This window comes from Lipophrys pholis, assembly GCF_963383615.2.
Source record: "Lipophrys pholis genome assembly, chromosome: 18".
NCBI classification, from domain to species: Eukaryota; Metazoa; Chordata; class Actinopteri; order Blenniiformes; family Blenniidae; genus Lipophrys; species Lipophrys pholis.
In genome coordinates, this window is record NC_137646.1 from 10,059,198 (window position 1) to 10,083,202 (window position 24,005).

The window sequence follows — 24,005 nt, forward strand, 5'->3', positions numbered from 1 at the left end:
GCTAAATCACATCAACAAACATCTCAAAGCACTCTTACAATGATAGAGTACAACAGAACCCAACTAAACCTTTCCAAAGCAAGCAGATGTAACAAGCAACAGTGGCCAGGAAAAACTCCCTCGCATGGAGAGAAGTTCATAAGAACTCCCTCTTCAGGAAGAAACCCTAGGGGCGGACCCTAGACTCTGGAAGGGCGGCCATCCGCCTTGACCGGTTGGGGGGAGAAGTACATGGGATAGGACAGGGAGAGAGAGGAATAGAAGAGGGAGCGAGAGAGTGGCAGACAGGCGAGATAAGTACAAATACTAAGAAAAGTCTATGATGAGCGTTGGTCTGATGATGAACCAATCTCAGTCTGGTGTTTAAGGGCTGTGCCGTTGTGGAGGGGCCCCGGTGCTGTGGTGGGGTCGGGTAGTTGGACCGTCGTAACTCCACTCTGTGAGTCTTGGGTCTGATCCCCTGGATCCTGCTCCCCTCCTGTCAGGGAGAAAAAAGACGGCGACTGTATTTGGTGGCTACAGTAATGTTGTTACACAGAGAGAAAGAAAGAAAGACAAGAAACAGAACCTCCAAATGTAGAGTTACTCCCTTTAACGGGAGAGAGAAAATCCCCTCAGCAGTCTAGGCCTATAGCAGCTCAACTTAGTGGTCCTATTTTATTCCTAATGATAAGCTTTATCAAAGAGGAAGGTTTTTAGTCTACTCTTAAATAAACTAATGGTGTCGGCCCTTCGGACCGAGGCTGGTAGTTGATTCCAGAGTAAAGGAGCCATATGGCTGAAACTCCTGCCTCCTGTTTTACTTTTATGGACTTTAGGGATTACCAACAGTCCTGCATCCTCAGAGCGAAGGGCTCGTGGAGGGTAATAAACTTCTAGAAGTTTCTCGATATAGGACGGAGCCTTCTGATGAAGAGTTTTATATGTGATCAGAAGGATCTTGAATTCTATTCTAGATTTAATTGGAAGCCAGTGTAAGGATGCTAAGACTGGGGAGATGTGCTCTCATCTTCCAGTTCTGGTTAGTAAACGTGCAGCAGCGTTCTGCACTAGCTGTAAGATCCTAACAGAGGAGTTTGGACAGCCTGACATTAGGGAGTTACAATAATCTAATCTTGAAGTCACAAAGGCATGAATAATTTTTTCTGCGTCTTTGAAGGACAAGAAGTTTCTAATTTTTGCAATATTCCTTAGATGGAAGAAGGCTGTCCTGGAGACATGTTTAACATGGGAAATAAAGGACAGATCCTGATCAAAAATAACACCCAGGTTCCTAATATCACTGTTAGAGGTTAAAGTAATATTACCTAAGGTAATCAAACTATCTGAAAAGTTATCCCTGAGCTTTGTAGGACCTACGATTATAACCTCAGTCTTGGATGTGTTGAGCATTAAGAAGTTGATAAACATCAAGGACTTAACGTCCCTGAGGCAGGACTCTAATTTAACAAGTTGGTCGGCTTGATTGGCTTTAATTGATAAATATAGCTGAGTATCATCTGCATAACAATGAATGTTAATGTTGTGTTTCCTAATAATATTTCCGAGTGGTAACATATAGAGATTAAACAATATCGGTCCGAGGACGGAGCCTTGTGGTACTCCACACATGACCCGTTCATGCATTGAAGATTTGTTATTTACATGAACAAATTGAAACCGGTCAGATAAATATGATTTAAACCAGTTTAAAGCTAAGTTTTTAATGCCGACGGCATCTTCTAATCTCCTTAAAAGTATATTATGATGGACAGTATCAAATGCGGCACTAAGGTCCAGAAGAACTAAAACAGATAGAAGACCTCTATCTGAGGCCATTAGAAGGTCATTAGTAACTTTTAGCAGTGCAGTCTCTGTACTGTGGTTCATTCTGAAGCCGGACTGAAAGTCCTCTAACAGATTATTCTCGTGCAGGTAATCCTGGAGTTGTTTAGCGACTACTTTCTCCAGAACCTTTGACAGGAAAGGAAGGTTGGAGATCGGCCTGTAGTTTGAGAGAAGGCTTGTGTCTAAGTTTGGCTTTTTAATGAGAGGTTTAATAACTGCTAGTTTAAAGGATTGTGGCACATAGCCTATTGTTTGAGACTGGTTAATAATTGCGAGTATAGAATTATTGATTAGTGGCAGTGCCTCTTTCAGAATTCTAGTAGGAATTGGGTCGAACAGGCAAGTAGTTGGTTTAGCAGAAGAAATAAGGGAATTTAGTTCGACTAGTTGTATTTGCTGAAAGCATTCCAGATGACTGTTAGGTTTAACCAGTTCCTCTGTTATGGGGCTAACGGACGGTAGGGTTTGATGGATGTTATCCCTAAGCGTTGTAATTTTATTTTGAAAGAACTTCATGAAGTCCTCACTACATATATTGATAGCAATGGTGGGCTCAACGCTATTTTGGTTCTTGGTCAGTTTGGCTACAGTACTGAAAAGAAACCGAGGGTTGTTTTTGTTTTCCTCTATTAAGGATGAGTAGTAATTAGTTCTACTTCTACTCAGAGCTTTCTTATAAGTTTTGAAGCTATCCTTCCAGGCTATATAATCTATGTCTGTTTTTGTTGAACGCCAAGTTCTTTCTAATCTACGGGAGCGTTGTTTAAGCTCGCGGGTTGATGAGTTAAACCATGGGGATGACTTTTCCTGTTTTTTCAGTTTCATTTTTTGAGGAGCTATGTCGTCTAGCGTTGTTTTTAGCATATCTGTCAGACTGTTTGTTAGGTATTCAATATCTGAGCTAGCAACAGTATACGGGTCAGGAAGATTCACTACTGATTCTATAGCAGAGGGAATTCTTTCCTTGAATTTAGTTACTATGTTATCAGAGAGAGACCTGGTTAACACGGCTTTAGCCGGAGGTTTATAACTATTTAGAACAAAGTCAAAGGTTATTAAGAAGTGATCTGACAGGAAATCATTGTGAGGAGAGATGGTCAGATGCTCTATATTCAAACCATAAGTTAGAATACGGTCTAGGGTGTGTAGATGTTTATGGGTAGGCCCGTCTACTACCTGAGAGAAACCTAGAGAGTCAAGTGTAGATTTAAAGCTGGCACTGAAACTATCATTTTCTACGTCAACATGAACATTGAAGTCTCCTACCATGATAACCTTATCTTTAGTCAGGGCTAGATCAGACAAAAATTCAGAGAATTCAGTTAAAAAAGTAGAATAAGGTCCAGGAGGACGATAAATGATTACAAATTCTACAGAATTTACTATTTTATTTGACGGGTGTCGCATGGTCATGCTCAGACTCTCAAAAGAACTAAAGTTGGATTTTGGGTTAATATTAATTAGTAACCGAGAGTTATAGATGGCTGCCACGCCCCCTCCTCGACCACTTTCACGAGCTATTTGAGTGTTAGTATGACTTGGAGGGGAGGCTTCATTTAGACTAACATACTCATCTTTACGTAGCCAGGTTTCTGTTAATCCAAAGAGATCAATGTTGTATTCGGTTATCAGATCATTGACTAGAAGAGCTTTGGATGATAAAGATCTAATGTTTAGGAAACCACATTTAATTTTTTTGTCTTGATTTTGTCTAGTTTCACACTTGATACGGATTAAGTTTTTGTAGTCATTTGAAGTTGTTTTCCTAGGTTTAGATAGTTTTATACTTGTGGTGGTCCGAGGGATAGACACAGTCTCTATGGGATGTTTGACTAAGTTAGCTATGGTTGGTGACTGCCGAGAGGGAAACTCAGAGAGGCGTGTAGGACTGCGACTCTGTTGCCTGGTCCCCACTCTGGTGCGTCAGGATGGAGGAGCTAAGCCTTTAACTATGTTTCTCGATAAGAGGTACGCTCCATCCAACGTGGGATGGATGCCGTCCCTCCCAATGAGACCAGGCTTGCCCCAGAAGGACTTCCAATTATTAATGAAGCCTACCGAGTTACTGGGACACCACCCTGACAGCCAGCGGTTAAAAGATGACGTGCGGCTAAACATCTCGTCACTGATGAGGTTTGGGAGGGGGCCAGAGAAAACTACTTCGTCTGAAATGGTCCGCGCGTATGTGCACACTGACTCTACGTTAGCTTTGAGGACCTCAGACTTCTTCAGGCGAACGTCGTTTCCACCGCAGTGGATTACAATCCGTTTAAATCTCCGTTTACTCTTGGTCATTAGCTTTAGCTGGGACTCAATGTCGCCTGCTCTGGCCCCAGGCAGGCAGCTAACTATGGCCGCTGGTTGTCCTAGGTTTACGTGTCTCACTATTGAGGAGCCAATAACCAGCGTGTCCTTCTCAACCAGCGTGCTGCTGAGTGGGGCAAACATATTGGAGACACTGACGGAGGCCTGCAGGGTGTAGCGGGGGTGTCCGGTAGACTTTTTGCTGCTACGTTTACCCCTGGCAGTCACCCAACCGCCCTGTTCCCCCGGCTGCTCAGGGGCCACTGAGGGGGGGCTAAAGTTAGCAGCTACCTGCGCTGCTAAGCTAGAACGCTCCGCTCCAGCTAAACCTGGCGGCTGCCTACTAGCTACAGGGCTAGCCCTAAGCTCGACAGAGAGGAGACGTTCCTCAAGCTGACTCAGCCTCGCCTCAAGTGCTACAATAAAGCTACACTTTTCACAGGTCCCTGTGTCAGTAACTGAGGTCGAGGTGTAGCTAAACATCTGACATTTAGAGCAGGAAGAAATAGGAGGAGAGGAGGGGGAAGCCATGACGAGACAGGTGCTAATAGGAGCTAAAACAGAGCACAAACAGAGAGAAACTGGAAGGCAATCACCTTTTCGATTTAGGAATCCGGTTCTTTCCGTCCAGTTCTTTTCGTCCAGTAGTTGGGTTTAGCCGCTCACCTGCTCTGAGCACCGCTCACCTGCTCTCTTCATCTAAACAATGTCTTTAGTAATCTAGGAACCCCCATTACAGTTGCAGAGGTCCTACAGGCAATCAGCTCTTTAGAATTAGAATAGAATAGAATTTTACATATATATAGCGCCTTTCCCAAACATGAGTAACAAGGTGCTTAACAGCACTAAAAACAGAAAAAAATTTAATAAATAATTGGAGATTATTTTTTTCAATAAAACAGATAAGATCATTAAAAGTGTAGGAGCAAGAAAAAAGAAAAACATACATGTTATACAGAAACGTAAAATTGAGCAACATTGAGTAGCTACAAGACAAAGGCCTGCTTGAATAAAAATGTCTTTAACTGCTTCATAAAAATACCACAGAAGTCAACACATCTCAGCTGAAGTGGAAGAGCATTCCACAGCTTTGGTGCAAGAGCTTCAAATGCCCAGTTACCATGGGTTTGAGCTCGGTGTGTGGAACCGTAAGCAGCATTTCTTGGCCAGACCTAAGCGCTCTAATTGGGGCATTTGGGTGAAGGAGGTTGGAAATATAAAACGGTGTTTGGCCATGTAACGCTTTAAAAGTTAGCACTAGTATTTTAAAACGAACACGGAATGTGATCGGGAGCCATTGAAGGGAGGAGAGGACAGGGGTGATGTGGCCTCTCCGAGTTGTTCCTATTAAAAGACGAGCAGCTGCATTTTGGACGGTTTGAAGGCGGTTTAGAGATTACTGATTTAAACAGGTAAAAAGGGCGTTACAATAGTCGAAACGAGAAAAGATAAAAGCATGTAAAATCATCACCAGCTCCACCTTGGACACCATTCCTTTAAGTTTGGCGATGTTACACAGGTGGAAAAAGCAGGAACGTGTCAACAGGCTGACATGGCTGTCCAGTGACTGAGACTGGTCAAAAGACACACCCAGGTTACAGAGGCAGGGTTTGATATAGTCATTGTGCTGCCTAATGGGTGGTATCCATTTTTGGGGGACAAGTATAAGAGCCTCTGTTTTGCTGGCATTTAGCTGGAGGTAATTGTCAGTTGTCCAAATTTTGATGGCCTGCAAACAGTCATTTAAAATGGAAAGTTTATTGATCTCTTTGGGATTAAAGGAATAGTATAACTGAATGTCATCCGCATACAGATGGTAAGAAATCCCACTGAAACTGCTAATAATCTGACCCAGAGGCAATAAAGACAATAAAAATAGTAATGGGCCCAGGACAGACCCCAGAGGTACACAACAGGACAGAGGGGCTGTGTCAGACATGAACTGTTCCACTGAAACCGACACCCTCCTGTGGGAGAGGTAGGATGAGACCCAGTCCAGTGCAGAACCTGAGAGCTGAGGTCCAGAAGTACCAGTACGGAGCATTTCCCGTCATCTGCTGCCATCAGAAGGTCATTGGTGACTTTAGTCAGTGCAGCTTCTGTGGAGTGAAGGACCCGTGTCCTACATACCATGTGCCTCAAGTGCAGATGTAAGCTGCGTGGCTACAACCTTTTCAAGTATTTTTGAGACAAAGGGCAGTTTGGAGATAGGCCTATAGTTCATATGAAGGGTGGGGTCCAGATTGGGTTATTTTTTATAGCATGCTTAAAAAGTGTAGGGACGGAGACGGTTGATAGGGAGGGATATATTACATCAACAATTGTGGGCCCAATTGATTTAAAAACATTAAAAAACAAAGATGGGGATAGAAAATCAAAGGAGCCATACGAAGGCTTAATTTTGGTCATCAGGCCTGTAACTTCCTCCAAGGAGACTGGGGAAAGAGTTTAATATTGAGATGTTGAGCAGCTGCAAAAAGCTGGTGAGATGACTGGGGGATCTTGGCTCTGATTTCATTGACTTTATTGACAAAAAAATTTTTTAAATTATTGCACTCAGTGTGAGAGGAAACGGGCACTTGTGGAATGGTAGGAGAGACTACCACATTTATGGTGTTAAAGAGAACTTTTGAATTTCTTTTGTTCACAGAAATTAGGTTGGCAAAGTATGCTGTTCTTGCAACTCTCATCATTTCATTGAGTTCCAGTAATGATTCCTTAAGATACAGCCGGTGAACCTGTAGTGGATTTCCATAAACGCTCTGTCCTCCTACACTGACGCCTGAGGCAGCGAATTGACTCATTAATCCAAGGTGAGGATTTTACTGAGGAATGTTTTTTAGGTTTGAGGGGAGCAACCATGTTGAGGACAGAGGAGCACTTGCTCCTCATCACAATCTGACAGGCCATGTTCATCAAATAAAGCAGTACATTTTTCAGCAGTGTGTTAATTTATGATGCACCTAGATTGAGACATGGAGTTACTTGGTTTCATATCCGGAATACAGGAAATTCCAAAAAGGACAAATTTATGATCAGTGACCAGTAAATCCTCAAGGCGAAAGTTTTCCATAGTTAGGCTATGAGTAAAAACCAAGTCCAAAGTATGTCCAGCTTTGTGTGTGGGCCCAGAAACATGTTGACTAAATTTAAAAGACCCGGTGATATCCAGAAAGGCAGCGGCAACTTTAAAGGGAACATCATCAATGTGTAAATTAAAATTCCCAATAATTAAAACCTTTTCAAACGTTATAACTGAAGATAAAAACTCAGTAAAATCAGACGGGAAAGGGCCAGGAGGGCCAGGAGGTCGGTAGATCAAAATACAGTAAAAAGGTTTAACACAGCCAACTTTTGTTACTGAGAGTTCAAAGGAGGGAAAACCCTCTGTGCTGACCGACCGGCAGTCAAACTGTCTTTTAAAAATCACAGCAAGACCTCCACCGCTGACTGAGAGCCTCGGTGTGCTGATGTAGCTGCACTCTTGAGTGGCACAGTTCATTTAAAGCAGTATATTCAGAGCTATGAGCTTAGATTCTTAGCCCTAAGACCTCTGCCAAGTTTCAGTGAGGAATAAGAAGTCCAAGTTTTCCCTCATGAACAGGTCCTGAAGAAGAAAGGTTTTCTAGGTAATGGAGCAGAGCCATTTCTACAGAACGCTCTGTAGGGGGCACTGCAGCAGAAGCCAGTGGCAGTGTGCGCAAGTGACAGGTGTTCACTCCCTGGCGATACCTGCTCCTATGTGACTGCTGTGTAGGGACAGTACGACTGATTATCACAAGGATATAGTGATGTGTAGGGCCAGTCTGCCCTCCACAGTGATGAGGGTGGGACTGTGTCCTGGGGTGTGGCAGGAGTGGCAGAGGGGGGGTATGGAGAGGGAGAGTATTTATTGTAGCGTCATGGTTGTGATCCATACCGGACTGCATACTGAATATTGGAGGAAAGCTTTTCACTGCTATGCTTATTTGGGTGAATTCCATCATTCCTGAAGAGGGAGGATCGATCCCAAAACAGATTAAAGTTCTCAATAAAAACCATGTTCAAAGCTTTACATGCGGACTGTAGCCAGGTGTGCAGGTAGAGGACATGACTAAAACGGTCCGAACCACCGCCGATTCAAGGAATCGGACCAGAGACAAAAATAAATTTTCCGCACTCTTTCAGGACATTGAAAATGAGGTTAAAATGACTTTTGGTGCGCTCAGATTCACGAGGAGAAGTGTCGTTAACTCCAACATGGAAGCTCTCTCAATGGAAGCTGGCAGAGTGGGCAGGAGGATGAGGAGTTTATCCAGGATGACGGGGACTGTGGCACCAGAGAAGCAGTGTGTAATTGCATTAAAGAAATGCACATTCCTGATTATGGAATCTCCGATAATTAATGTATTGGGAGAGAAAAGAAGGCGGGGGGATGGAGGTTGAGAACCATCAGGACAGGCTCGGCGATGGTTGTCTGTCTCCCCCTGAACCGAGGATGGCGGCTCATGCTGGAGAGTCTGCACAGGTGTTCAAGGAGGAGGAGCCTCAGCCTGAGGACGAGAGCCTGACCGCCGCATGACAGCCTCCTGCAGCAACCTGTGACGGCGGTTACCGGAAGAAAATCGGTGATATTCCCGACTGGTGTGGACCACAGGTGGAGCAGAGTCAGCCGAGACGAGAAGAGCCTCAGCCGGAGCCACGGCCGTCCTCTCAGCAGAGAACAGGACTTCCCTTGAGTTCCGTTCACAGCCAGCCTGGCTGAAGGGGGCGTGTCGCAGAGATCGGGCCCGTTCTGGGTCCGAAGCCCCGGGCCGCGGGGTAAACAGCGCACATCCATGCCGTGACGAGGGGACCCGGTGTCGAGAGTTGAGACAACCGGGCAGCCCAGACGATCCAGACGCACCCGAAGGAGGACGGCCATTAAACTCCGGAGATGCAGGAGAGGAGTGATGACTGCTGAGTGGAGGGAAATCCAGTTGGTCCAAGATGGCGAACTTGTTTGACTGCTGGGGAGCTTTTGGCGAAAGAGGAGAACCGGCACGTCTCCCAGCCTTTTTACCCCCCGGGCCAAAGTCCACAGTTCTTTCTGGCTCGGAGTGGAGCAGGCCAGAGCTTTGGGCTGAGCTCCCAGCAAAACCCGGTGAGTAGCCGGAGCAGCAGCGTCCAGGTGGAGCCCAGTTCAGCTTCAGTTGTGGTGGTGGAGCTCGCAGGACCCACGGTGACCAAGGAGTCCAGGATCTGCTCCTCATCTCTGATCTGGTAGAGGGTCGATATTCTCCCTTCGAGCGCAGAGATTTTCTGGGACAGACGGAGGCAGCTGTCACACCCAGATGGTGGGGTGAGTGGAGGCATGACTGTATTTTAAAGGTTTGTACTTAAAATCCAGGCCTCCACTTGTTAAACTCTTGATATTTTTGAGAAATGTGTGGTTAAAAGATCCAGTGTTTCAGCGTGTAGCCCAGGGTATTCTCTATAACTGGTTAATAAAACAAATTTTGTGACGAACCTCCGATCGAGAGACACAACGTAGATGCTGGCACATGCGTACGTGATATTTACAAAGCTCCAAAGCTCCTGGACCGGACGGATACTCCACAGAATTTTTTAAAACCTTCTCCAGCATACTAGCTCCTATCCTGGTGAGGGTATATAAGTATGCGTTCACAAATGAACGACTACCTTCTCCATTTTCAGAAGCATCAATAACCCTGTTGCTTAAGAAGGACAAAGATCCTCTCCATTGTAGCAGTTACAGGCCCATTTCCCTCCTTAATGTTGAAAATTTTATCCAAAGTACTCGCCATCCACCTTCAGAAGGTCACTTCGACGCTAATAAACCCAGACCAGACTGGCTTTGTTTCTGGACGACAGTCTTTTCATAATACGAGAAGGTTATTAAACATTGCATGCTCCTCTTCAGACTCTTACCCGGCCGAAATCATCCTATTGTTAGATGCCGAGAAAGCATTTGACCGCGTGGAGTGGGGCTACCTGTTCTTTATCTTAGGCAAATTCTGTTTTAGCCCCAAATTCATGTCATGGATTTGGCTTCTTTAAACTTCCCCCGTGGCTAGTATTAATATTAATGGCATAAAATCTAAATCATTTTCCTTATCCCGTGGCACCGGGCAGGGATGTCCACTTTCTCCATCCCTGTTTGCCCTTGCCGTCACACTTTTAGCCATATGGCTTCGTAACGAAAGGGAATTTGTAGGGATTTCTAGGTTTGGCATCTCTCACAAACTATCTCCATATGCAGATGACATCCTGCTTTACATCACCAACCCAACCTCCTCCATTCCTGCAATCTTGGATATTTTAGAACAATTCAGAAATTTATCTGGCTATAAAATTAACCTGCACAAAAGCAAGTATCTTCCAATTAACTCCCCTGCAGAGAACCTCCCTCTTTTCCTTTAGAAAAGCGACCCAAGGATTAAAATACCTTGGCATTATTGTAACATAATCATTCTCTGACTTATTTGCCAAAAAAGTTCAACTGCTACTCGAGCGCTGTAAATGTGATTTTGCTAGGTGGTCCACTATTTCTCTGTTTCTTGTGGGTCGTGTCAATCTAGTCAAAATGACAATACTTTCCCGTTTTCTTTATGTCTTTGACAACGTCCCGGTGTTAGTCCGCAAATCTTTTTTTTTCTACATTTGAACAGTTGATTAACTCATTTTTATGGTGCAATAAACGAGCTCGCGTTCAGTAGATTATAAAAAATACAGATTTTAAAGGGCCTGCCTTTTTTCTGATTTGTAAGACTTCAATATAGATAAAAGTCCTGTCTTTTTTTTTTTTTTCCCTTTTGTCTTTTCACAGTTGTTACACTCTGTGCTGATTTGGTAGTTATTTTTTCACCGATACTATTGGGCTAGTAATGTCAAGAAAATTGTTTTCTGGAACGTTATCGCTCTCAATGATCGTCCTTTATGGGCCAGCATGGAATTAGCCTCCTCACCTGTCGCGTTATGGTCAGTGGTTTGTTCACAGTTTCCGCTACCAACCAAGCGTGTAGCACAGAACTCCATTGTTTCTGAGATTTAAAAAATTTGAGTCAATTCAGGAAGCAACTTGGTCTACACTCATCAAAATTAGCCCCAGTGTTTCGAAACTCTTTCTTCTTCCATCTTGTTCCAACCTCGCATTTGAATCCTGGTCAAACAAAGGCCTGCAGACCTTTGATGACCTCTATATTAATGGTATTTTCCCTTCATTCGACTTCATTCATTTTTTTTTTCAGACTTGTCAAAAAAATTCACTCTCCCTCAATCTCTTTTATTCCGTTTCTTTCAAATCCGTCATTTTGTGCAAAATCAATTCCCTCACTTTCCTAATCGTCCCCTTGAGACCTTGATAGATTCCCTTTTCTTGCTAAAAACAACACAAAAATCCCTGACTTCAATCTTGTACGATTCAATTTCTAGAATGAACCCGGCCTCGCTGAATTCCCCAAGAGTCGTCTGGGATTGAGACCTCCATATAACTATATCTGATGAACAATGGGGCCCTATTTTTAATCTTGTTCACACATCCTCAATATGTGCTAGACACAAACTCCTACAGTGTAAGATCTTGGACAGGAGTCACTTCACTAATGCAAGGTTAGCTAAGATCTATCCAGATAGAGCTGACGCCTGTAACAGATGTAAACTTGGACCCGCTGATCACATGCACGTGTTTTGTTCGTGCCCTAAATTTTCAGAATTTTGGAGTTCCATCTTCGATAGGTTGGGAACAGTCCTCTTTTGCACAGTGAACCTTGACCCCCTTGTAGCTCTTTTTGGAGTGCCCCCATCACTCAGTTGGTCCAAAACTTCACAACATATTATCGCTTTCACCACCTTGCTTGCGAGGAGCCTCATTCTCCTTAAATGGACGCATTCAACCCCACCTACACATAATAGATGGATTCAGGAGATTTTGCAGTGCGTGAGACTTTAGAAAATCAGATTCTCCCTTTTCAGGCTTTAGATCGTCTTGTCCATTTTGTCATTTGTGGTGTGAATGGCTGTGAGTGAATGAGTTGTTTTAATAGGGGGACTTGTCCTCTGATTCTCATTGGTTTTACAGTTATGTTCTACTGTAGCAAGTTTAATCTCTTTGAGACATGACCAGTGTTGTACATCTGGAATAGTTTTGTCTGTTTCTGTGCCTTCCCACGTGAAAAATCAATTAGAATATTTGACAAAAAAGAAAGTCACATTTGATTAAATACTTTTGTCAATAAAATGAAATTGTTCAATGTTCCATCTGGTGAAGTTCAACTGCAAAGTTCCCCATCTTGGGAATCAATGGTTGAGTTGATAGAATACCTTTATTTGGAAAAAGGTTGGTTTTTGAATATATGAAAGAAACTTTATGAATATGCCTACAGGAAAACAGAAGAACTGGAGTGGAAAGATTGTTTTTGTTGAGGCTTTTCTGGTGACGGTTGAAGGCTGTTGTGAAAATATTATCAGAGATGAATTGATGAGAGCATCATGTCAGGATGAGTTGAAAGCATAGATGCGAGTCCATATGAAACCCAGGAAGAAACCAGAGCTCTCAGCTGAGTGCCTCTCTTTCTTCCAGGCTCAGTATCTGAGTCCAATTGACTGAAAATCTGTAGTTGTTTGCTTCGAAATAAAACTGGTTTTACTGGTTTTCCACATTGTTGATCAATTTGTTGTTGTTTTTTTTTTGTCTGACTGAGATGAGTGTTTCTATTTTTGATTGAATGAAACATTAAATCTTGCATTGGAAAATAAAAGCAAAAAATTGGGTTAGCCACTATCAGGAATAAAAAATATCAGATTTTAAAGTCTGTTGGAGTTGAATTGTGTTTGCTCCCTGAAGTTCTTTGGAGGTTAGCATTTAGCTTCCCTTCACCATGCGACTCGACATCTTCCAGAAACTTGCTGAAGCCTTTAAAGCTTCAATAACTGAAGTGATGCAGATTCCTCCTTTTTTTTTTTTTTTTTTCCCATTCCCCTTGTCCTGTTCGACAGCTGAGGTGTGCAATATTTTTGGATTGACGGTACAGAGCACGTGAGTGAAATAACGCGTGGTATTGAGATAATAACTCGTTGCCACGCATTAATAATGTGTGCAAACTTTATTACCTTGAGGTAATGACTTATCTTGTTCCCACGCATTATGTTGTAGCGATCACGGAGCCGGTAGCTATAACTAAACACTTGTGCTGCAATGCACCATGTGATTTCAGGGTGTTGGGGACTTTAAATGTGGTTATTGTGATTTCTATTAGTTGCAAAGTGTTGTTAATGGTTGTGTTTTACTGTATTTTTGTGGTTTAGTTAGCCTAGTTAGTTTAGTAAGTGTAATGTTGTCATGGCCATGGTGTTCGTTATGGCCAAACTGTGACTAGCACAGAAGTCCAATAACAGAACACCGCTCGGGTTCAGATGAGGGAGGCCGTTCCTCCCAATCACCCCTTTCCAAGTCTCACTGTCGTTGCTCACGTGGGCGTTGAAGTCCCCCAATAGAACAACGGAGTCCCTAGTTGGAGCACTATCCAGCACCCCTCCCAGGGACTCCAAGAAGGTCTGGTACTCTGTACGGCTGTTCGGTCCGTAGGCCGAGACAACAGTCAGAGACCTGTCCCCTACCCGAAGGCGTAGGGACGCGACCCTCTCGTTCACCGGGGTGAACTCCAACACATGGCGGCTGAGCTGTTGGGCAATAAGCAAGCCCACGCCAGCCCGCCGCCTCTCACCGCGGGCAACTCCAGAGAAGTGGAGTGTCCAGCCCCTGTCAAGGAGCTGGGTTCCAGAGTCCAAGCTGTGGGTGGAGGTGAGCCCGACTATATCTAGACGGTATCTCTCTACCTCCCGCACAAGCTCAGGCTCCTTCCCCCCCAGCGAGGTTCCATGTCCCAAAAGCTAGGTTTCGTGTCCGGGGATCAGGTCGTCGAGGCCCCTGCCGTCGACTGCCACCCAATCCACATTGCACCCAACCCCTACGGTTGCCTCTGTGGGTGGTGGGCTCACAGGAGGAAGAGGAGGGACCCGCGTCATCCCTTCGGGCTGGGCCTGGCCGGTCCCCGCGGGCAAAGGCCCGGCCACCAGGCGCTCGCATGCGGGCCCCAACCCCAGGCCTGGCTCCAGGGTGAGGCCCCAGCTGCGCCTAGCCGGGCGACGTCACTTTCCTCTTCTGTTGTTTTGACATAGGGGGCTTGTTGAACTGCTTTTGGTCTGACTCGTCACCTAGGACCAGTTTGCCTTGGGAGACCCTACTGGGGGGCAAGCCCTCCCGACAACGTAGCTCCTAGGATCATTCGGGTACTCAAACTCCCCCACCGCGATAAGGTAGCAGTTCAAGGGGGAGGAGCTGAGACAACTACGTCCAAAATGGTTTGGACAGGGCATAAGATGCTATGACTTGTTTTCTTCACTGTCAATCTAACAAACAACATATCAGATGTCACGTTACCATTATGTGAAAAATATTACCTTGTTTAGATCTAATTTTCAATGTCAAAAAATGGCACAAGATAATGTTTTTGTTGTGGAAGTTAGTCCAGTGTGTGATTGTCTGGAGAGGAACTGTGATCCAGGTTTTCTATTTGAGAAAGATTTGGACTCCTCACTTAGTTGCACTGCAGAGCCGAGCAGTTGTGACGGATGTAGTCTGAGGTTGCTTTAATGTAGTGAATGTGTTCTTAAGGATTTGCACTGTGTGGCGGGGTCCACCCAACAATCTTCCCAAACTGGGAAAAACAATGGCGTAGTCGTCAGCTGTGTTGTTGTTTTTTCCAATTTAATTTTCAGGCCTCTCCAAACAATGAATCATAATATTTACAAAGTGCAAATAAAAAGACAAATACCCAAATGTGAAAATAATCAAAGCAAAGAAAACTCTATACACAAATCTGTACAGGTTATATGCATAAGGGTTCTTCCTCAACTTCAGGATATACAAATAAACCTCCACAGATCATTACCGGTCCCCACCTCTAACCAGAGTCCAGCGCGGCCCGTTTTATCCGTTTAGCCCCTCCCACTGGGCGTAACCTTTCACGGACAAACTTCATTATTTTATTCTTAAACCCAAATTCTAATACATAAATAAATAGATTTGCCATAATATATCTTTCCATAATTAAATACAAATTACCACTTACTGACAGGATTATGCCCTCCCACAATAACCCCTCCGTACACACGGCAATAAGTTTTAAAGAAAATAAATAATAATATTGTTCACGTGACTGTGAAACCTTCCGGGCCCAAACCATTTAACCCGACTGGTGGTATGGCCCGGGTTCGCCAGTCACCCTACAGGCGCGTCACTGCCGGGTGCCCTCCGCTACTCTGGAAGGTGAGTGAAGGTGTGTGTGTGAATGTATGCGTGACGTGTAGGCAAAGAGTGTGCACCCTTGTCTGCCTACAGCAGGGAAAAATGTCCATGGACCCGGGAAACAGTTTCTGGAGTTGATCTCCCCAATAACATTGACAGCGCTGTGTGCGCGCGCCCCCAGCGCCGGCACTCTCCGGCCAGCGGAGAGAGGAAAGGCACACCGCTCCGGGCATGACGGTGCGTTCAAGAGTGCTCTGTCACATACTGGCATATCCTTATACATTATTTTTTACATGTCCTGGTATGAAATTTGGAGCAGATGACACCCTGATGCAGGAGCAGAGGACACTGCTCAGGACTGGAACCTCTTTCCAGCAATGAATGCGTGAGCTGCTTCTGCCTGATATCATGATGCACGCTTTTAAACCAATGATCAGTCTCCTGAGTCAGTCTGAAAACACAAATTCTCAATTCGCCTCAAACCATTTGAAATGAGCACCACGCCCAGATAAAACAGACTGGATTGTGTTTATGTTGCTTCTTCTCATCATGGCACAGCTTTACCTTGAACTGTGTGCACAGCTAAATGTTTCTGCCAGTGCTTGAGTCAATGCAGAGGTTTTCAGGGCAGGTTAACGGCTGTTACTTGGAAAAAGCTTGGAAAAAGAAGGAGCAGTTATACAAAGATTTTATAAAACACAGAAACAAGGAGAAAGAACATACGTACAAACAATATAAAAATTGATTGACTACTATTATTAGAGAGCAAAAGCAAAATTATTATAGTACACTGCTGGAAAAACATAAAACAAATATTAAAGCTACTTGAAATGTAGTTAAAGAGGTGATTGATCAGAACAACTTTCAAACGTTAACAACATATATTGTTAAAACGGACAATGCAAGAGTTGAGAATGTACAAGAAATTGCAAATTTAACAATTTTTTTGTCAATGTAGGTTCCAATCTAGCAAAAGAAATACAACAAACCCATGTGGCAGTGATCAATCAAGATATAAATATTGATCAAAAATTCAATGTTTCTTAGAGCTGTGTGTGAGAGTGATGTGTTAGAAGTGGTCAGAATAAGAGGTCTACAGATTGTAATAATATTGACACATTAATCAAACAAGTTATTCATTGTATAATTAAGCCTCTGACTTACATTTGCAATAGATCATTTATAACAGGAACATTTCCGGAGAAAATTAAGTTGGCTAAAGTACTTCCGATCTTTAAGAATGGAAACAAGCAGCTGGTGACAAACTACAGGCCGGTCTCACTATTAGATAAATTTTCTAAAATATTAGAAAGATTGTTTGTTCAACAACTAGATAACTTCCTAGACAAATATAAGATACTAAATGATCAACAGTATGGGATTCGTAGCAATAGGTCGGCATCTCTAGCAGTGATGGATTTTGTTGAGAACATAACAGCTGTCGACAACAGAAAAAGTGCAATTGGGATATTTATTGATCTGAGAAAAGCGCTTGACACCATCAATCATTCTTCAATTTTACAGAAATGTCATTTCTATGGGATAAGGGGTGTGGTCAATCATTGGTTACAAAGCTACTTACATAACAGACTCCAATATGTACAAATCAACGTAACTATCATTTCAAAAAAAATGTTATGTTGTGGCATCCCTCAAGGTTCTGTTTCAGGACCAAAATTATTTATCCTTTACTTGAATGATTTTTGTAGTGTACCTAAAACATTGAAAATGGTCATTTTTGCAGATGATACAAACTTATTCTGCTCAGGACAGGACCTCAAGCAGTTCATTTTGAAAGTGGAAATTAAGCTGAATTTCTTTAAAAATGGTTTGATCTGAATAAGTTATCTCTAAATGAACAGAAAACTAAATTTATGATTTTTGGATCCAATGATAAAAACTGTAACATAAAACTGTTTGAATGGAACTGAAATAGAGCGAGTTTTTGGGGATAATAATATCATATATATATAATATAATAATAATCATCAGCTATGTTGGAAACCACATGTGCAGTACGTTAAGTCTAAGCTATCAAAAACCGTTGGTATATTATATAATACTAAAACTTTACTGAACAAAAAATGTCTGCATATATTGTACTCCTCTCTTGTGCTCCCCTACCCTTATACTGCTCAGAACTTTGGAGGAATGCTTGTAAAACATACCTAGACCTAATCGTTAAAGTACAAGAAAGAGCAATTAGAATAATAAATAACGCTGGATTCCGGGAATCTACAAATCGACTCTATATAAAATCCAAACAATTAAAATTTATGGATTTAGTTAAGTTAAAACTGCTGGAAATTATATTTCGTGCGGTAAACGGAAGCCTTCCCAGGAGCATCTAATCCTAATTCAAATTAAGAAGAGGACATTATAATTTAAGAGTTTTGCTTCGGTTTGAAATACTCAAAATAAGAACCAATGTCAAACAAAGGTGTATTTCAGTTGTTGGGGTGAAATTATGGAACGATCTTAGTGATCAATTTAAGTTAATCCAATCTCTCTTCGAATTAAAAAAAATCTCTCAAATCCGATATGATTAATACAGTCAGTTATACAATCAGTTATGTGAATAGTCAGTGCAGTACATTTCCTTAATTGAAAAAAAAAAAAAAAACATTTACAGAAGGTTATAGATGAAGGTGAGCATAGTGGCAAAAGTTTGTTTGTTTATTGTTGTTGAGTTGATGTGATGTACAGGGTGGGCTGGGAAAAAAAGCATTGCTTCTGCCCAAACCCTTTTTTGGTTGTGTCTTTCGGTTGTGTTTTTGAAGGGAATATACAATTGTTAAATGTAAACAACCAAAATAAAAGTTAGTTTCAAAAAAAATGTACTGGTGCAGATCGAGAGCATGTCTGCAGATAATTTTCAAATAGTTTGATCATATAATGGCTGGAAGTGGTGGCTAATTTGGACTTTTTTCTTCTAACATCTGTCACAGGTTTTTATTAGTAGACATCTGTTCAACTTTACTTGTAAAACACTGCTCTTTTTTTCACTGCTCATTTCAACAACTAACCCTCCAGTTCTCTTTGGGACACTTTGACCAAGTGTCAAAAGGTAACTTATCAAAACTTTGGTTTTCTTCTCTATATTTACTTGACATTTACATGACTGGTACCACACAATGGTCTTTGCATGTCAACTGATTTGTGACTATATTCGTTGAATTATATCTTATATTGAGATTTATATTGAGAATTTTGCAATTTCAGCAAAGTATCATTACTAAACTTTGATATATTCCAGTCAGGAGTTTTCCATCAAATTGTGCTTCTGATCACAACCAGGATTTATGTATAATGATGTAAAAAAATAAAAAAGATAATTGAAATGATGGCCACCAAATTATCCATTGCAATAAAAGTAAAATGAACTACATGTGAATGTGTTACAAACCCAAATCTTCACCAAATTGTCTCACAAAAGATGTGAGATAATACAAAACTAACCTAATGATCATAGAAATTAAAAATGTTGGTCATCTGATCTCCTTTTCTTTGGTCTGTAGTAAATTCCAGATGCATTCTTTTTGGAAATACAGTAATGAATCCTTGCATGCTTTTTTTACTTAAATTGCAGTTAAATTCTACTTTTGTTGTTTTTTGGCCTCGTGATGAAAAGAAAAGCATTTTTTGTTTAAACCAAAGTTGTTTGGCTGATTTTTAAAGCTCTTACTGAAGGTAAAGGCACTGAGCATCTTTTCATGTTGTTGTGGCGTCTCTCTCTAACGCAGGCAGAAATATATCTGGTATGTGTGTGGAGCAACATGAATCCCTCAAACCACATGGCATTTAGCAGGGTTTTCCTTTGCAGCCTTTTTATAGTGCTGCTCATGACCACACACCTGTCCCAGCCTTTGGGACTGCAGGGGATTAAAATGCCCCAAGGGCAGCAAGAAGAAAATAACTTTCTCCACCAGCTCAGTTTAAACCGGAGAATGCCTAAAATTATAATGAAATGATTGACATCAGTGTGTGTGTGTAAGGTTGCTGTGTTGGGCCTGTTGTCATTCACATGAAAAGAAATCCACAGTCCACTGAAAAGATTGAATAGATTACTGAGCACGAATATTTACAGTATAACTATTATGTAATAACACTGCAATATATAAATTTACCTTTTTGATCTTCTGAGTTCTGTCCTGTTGCCTCATGGTGGGATGTAATGAAATAACGGTCTGACTCATGTGATTGGATAACATTTTTGCATGCCCAGAATGAATGGAATTTGCAATATATCATGCGGAACAAAATTTCACCTCACGCTTGAAGGCTTCGGTAAGTTTCTGGGGGACGTTGAGAGTGAATACATGGCGCAAGGATGCTAAGTGCTAAATGCTAACCTGCAGAATACTGCAGGGAGCAAACATTAGTGTTAACTGAAGCACAGCTCATACTATTCTCAAAGCATCATTTAGCCAGACTGAGTTGAGGTTTTAACAAAACAAAAGCTGTGAAATGTGTAAAAGAAAACCCTAAAACAAACAACAAAAAAAGCTTACAATTGTCATTGAGCGCAATAATTAAATCTGTAGCAAAAAGCAGTGTCCCTGTTCACAGCGTCCACACACGAGGAGGGAATCGTTTGTGCTTCAGAGAGGCACATGGCTCTGTTGTCTTTGTGTCCTGATGAATATTTAAAAAGCCTTTGCTGGCCAGTCAGAGCCCGCTTTCATATCTGCTTCAGTGTCCTCTGATGAGCTGCACTCACATGTTTTTAACCAGCTCACTTAGGCTGTTCAGCCTTCGCTTATGTTTTTGTTAACTTTCATCAGAAAATAACTTTATGATCCTGTGGTCAGGACACACTGTAATTGATTACATTTATCACCATATATCGTCACAGATTGTAGCTTTGAGCATCTTAAAGTCAAAATATATGCTAAAAATGTATTTAGTTGGGTGATTTGGACTGCTCACCTGTGCAGCTCCAGCACCCCGCAACCCTGAATAGGATGTCTCACTGACATGACAGCGTGAACTGATTGTCTGCGGAGAGTTCATACAGAAGATATGTTTGCTACTAACATGAGGATTATTTATTGATCTGTTTATTGGAGTACTGCGGCAGGAAGGGCTGTTGGTTTTCTAACAATAATATGTGTCACCAAAGCCCCAGAGGTGAAGAAAATTTGTCATCTCCCTCACTTGCTTGCTCCGCTTTTTTAGTATGTATGAGTGCTCATACAGGCAATTCAGAGACATAGACATTCATGACTTCATCATGGTTTGGAATTTGGCAACACTGATCTTCTTCCAGAGAGTGGTGTGGAGTCGGTGTGGACAGACACAGCTCATTGTACAGACACAGAAACAGCCTCTTATCAGTAGAGCTCACTAGAGGCACTTTTCGACCGAAATTCAGGACCAATACTGGATTTCTGGCAATACACTTTAAAACTAGTTAATGGGCTGAAAATGGTCAGTGGGCCATAGTTTGGTCACCTCTGTTCAGAAGTGAAATATCTTTTTATGACCTCTGTGATGATCTCGGGCTGCATGGACAAAAATGACCCTGACCTTCATGGTGTGTGTGGGGAGCTGCTGGGAGATTAAAGGAAACACTACGTATGAATATATAAAATCTCTGATTCCAAGTGATGTTGTGACTCTGCAGTGGTTTCCTCTGTCTTCTTGTTTATTCCCCTGTGTCATTCTTCCCTCCCTCTTTCAGTCTGTTCTCTATCACTGCTGTGGTGTAATTACATTACTCTGTCTCTGTGTTTCTGCAGACCTAAAGAGAGGCAGAGTCGACTCTGGCATCACCCATCTGAGAGGGAGTCAAGACTACAGCTTCAGCTGCACGGAGCATCTTTACCTCCACCATGCAGTCCTCTTTCCTCCTCCTCCTCTCCTCATACTGCCTCCTGTCTATGCTCCCCTCCTGCTTTTCCCAGGCGGATGGAGACCTGGTTGTCCAGACACGTAATGGCCGGGTCCGAGGCATCCGCATGCCGGTGCCAGACCGGAGCTACGTCTCTGCCTTTCTTGGTATCCCTTTTGGTGAGCCGCCGATGGGGAATCGGCGTTTCCGTCCTGCTGAGCCCAAGCGTCCGTGGACGGGGGTGTATGAAGCCAGCGCCTACCCCAACGCCTGCTACCAGTTAGTGGACACGTTGTTCCCCGGCTTCCCAGGCAGCGAGATGTGGAACCCCAACAGAGAGATGAGTGAAGACTGCCTGTACCTCAATGTGTGGGTACCCTCTTCGCCCAGACCTCACAACCTCACTGTAATGGTATGGATCTACGGTGGAGGTACGTCTTTTATCATAACTGCAACCACACATCAGAGACAGATTAATTTAAATAGAAGCTTTGTAGTTCGTTTTGTTAAAACAATCAACCATTTGTTAAACGGATGTGGAGAAATGGCATTTAAATGGTGAATTCACAACGTGAAATACCACAAAGGAGACCGTCTTTATGAGTCTGTTATTTTCAATAAAACCTCTGTAAAATTTAAAAACATCACAATTTAAATAGCTATTAAATTTTATTATGGCTCGATGTAGCTAGGCACTAATTAAGAGAATTACTTTTACCCCTTCTTTAAAAAGAAAAGGTAATATTTCCCTTTGATAAATTCAAATTATTACTGAATTAATGGGCATCTTCTTTATGTTTTCAGTGTGGTGCCAAACAACAGAATGACTGCTTTTCTCCTAAATAGGCTGGATGCTTGATTGGAAGACTGAAGATATGTGTAACGCAAAGACTTGCTTTAATCTCACTAACTTTAACCATTTTAGGAGTTCTAACTGATCTTTTTAGACCGTTCCAGAATATCTCTTCTGCTTTATATATTCTCTTATAAAGCTTTCCTCTCTTTACTCCAGCTTTGTCCTCATCCTTAGGTCAATACTGTACTTTTGGTTACATTTCCAGGCTTCTACAGTGGCTCTTCCTCTCTGGATGTGTACGATGGTCGTTACCTGGCTCACAGTGAAACGGTCATCGTGGTTTCCATGAACTATCGTATCGGGGCATTTGGTTTCCTGGCTCTGCACGGCTCCTCGGAGGCTCCTGGTAACGTGGGTTTGCTGGATCAGAGGATGGCCCTGCAGTGGGTGCAAGACAACATTCACTTCTTTGGAGGAAACCCCAAGCAGGTTTTCTTTTTCTTCTCACTGTGTTAGACATCCCACCTCTTGGCTGCTGGAGAGTGAGCTGCTTTTGTTTCTGTTTAATCCGTCATCAGGTCACCATCTTCGGTGAGAGTGCTGGGGGAGCCTCAGTAGGATACCACCTCTTGTCTCCAGACAGTCGTCCTACCTTCACCCGGGCCATCCTACAGAGCGGGGTCCCCAACTGCCCCTGGGCCTCGGTCAGCCCTGCCGAAGCTCGGAGACGCGCCACTCTGCTGGGGAAGCTGGTGGGTTGCAACGGAGGCAACGACACTGAGCTGGTGGACTGTCTGCGGGGAAAAACTCCCCAAGAGCTCATCGACCAGGAGTGGCAGGTAACCAGGTTCAGTCCCAGGTCTGCTTGATCGTGAGACTCTTTAGCCACGTTTTCAGAAAACGCGAAAGGAAGGCAACATTGTGACCTCCTTTCTGCAACCCTGGCCTGTTAGAGCACGAGACCTCTGAAGGTGTGTGGCAAGAAACACTGAAATAACAACTGAAGAGTTTTAACTGTTTCAAATTTTAAATAATTGAGGTGGAGCCTGCTGGCCTAGAGCTGAAACCCCCCCAGGAGCTACAGAGGCTCTAACTCAGTATCCAGGCAGACAAACTAACAACTGATTGAAAAAATGTGTTGCATTTTAAGTTGCAAGAAAATATAAGAAATCATCCTGGTCACAAATGGAGATGTTTTTTGGACCAATAAGTATAATAGCAATTTTTAATTTCATTTGGAAATTTCAGCAATTTCTTTCGGTTTGGTGACAAAACAATCCAGTTGACATGGTGTACTTTTTCTTCTTGGCAGTAAGCCAAAGCTGAAAGGTTGGAAATGTTATTTAGAGATCATTATGCTTTCATTTCACTGCTCTGACTCAAAGACCAAACTGGCCTGTATGTGTCTCCTGAGCTGAAATGACTTGAACTCTTCTGGTCCAAGTGAACAGTTGTCACAAGGAAGTCTGGCAGAACTAAAATTGGTTTGCTCAAAAAATATTTTATTTATTTCAGCCAGAAATCAGTGTACAGTAGATTTCTACAGTACGATTGGAACTAAGCATGTGTTCAAAGTTAAGGTCCGTCCTGGCTGTGCGGCATCATGTGGTCTTCTCTGTGTGATGGACCTGGTGTTCCTCTGGGTGTGTCATTGTGTCTGGGGCAGGTTCTGCCATGGTCGGCTCTGTTCCGGTTCTCTTTCGTGCCTGTGGTGGACGGCGAGGTTCTACCCGACACTCCTGAAGCCATGCTCAACTCGGGAAACTTCAAGGACACTCAGGTCCTCCTCGGGGTCAACCAGGATGAAGGCTCCTACTTCCTGCTGTATGGAGCACCCGGCTTCAGCAAAGACAACGAGAGCCTCATCTCCAGAGAGGACTTCCTCGAAGGCAAATAACACACAGCGCAGCAGTGACACAAAGCGTGTTGTAGAGTTATGCCAGACAGGAATATACATG

General features: G+C 42.9%; 1 protein-coding gene across 1 annotated transcript in view; it reads left to right on the forward strand.

Annotated features, from left to right (window-relative positions):
* The window catches only part of ache (acetylcholinesterase (Yt blood group)), an 83,957-nt gene that overhangs the window by 47,610 nt on the left and 12,342 nt on the right, over positions 1 to 24,005 (forward strand). The window contains exons 2-5 of the mRNA XM_080486468.1: positions 21,160 to 21,682; positions 22,313 to 22,536; positions 22,626 to 22,886; positions 23,714 to 23,936. Of these exons, the coding sequence (XP_080342594.1) occupies positions 21,253 to 21,682; positions 22,313 to 22,536; positions 22,626 to 22,886; positions 23,714 to 23,936 (1,138 nt within the window). The 5' untranslated portion in view covers positions 21,160 to 21,252. The remainder of the gene's footprint in view (positions 1 to 21,159; positions 21,683 to 22,312; positions 22,537 to 22,625; positions 22,887 to 23,713; positions 23,937 to 24,005) is intronic.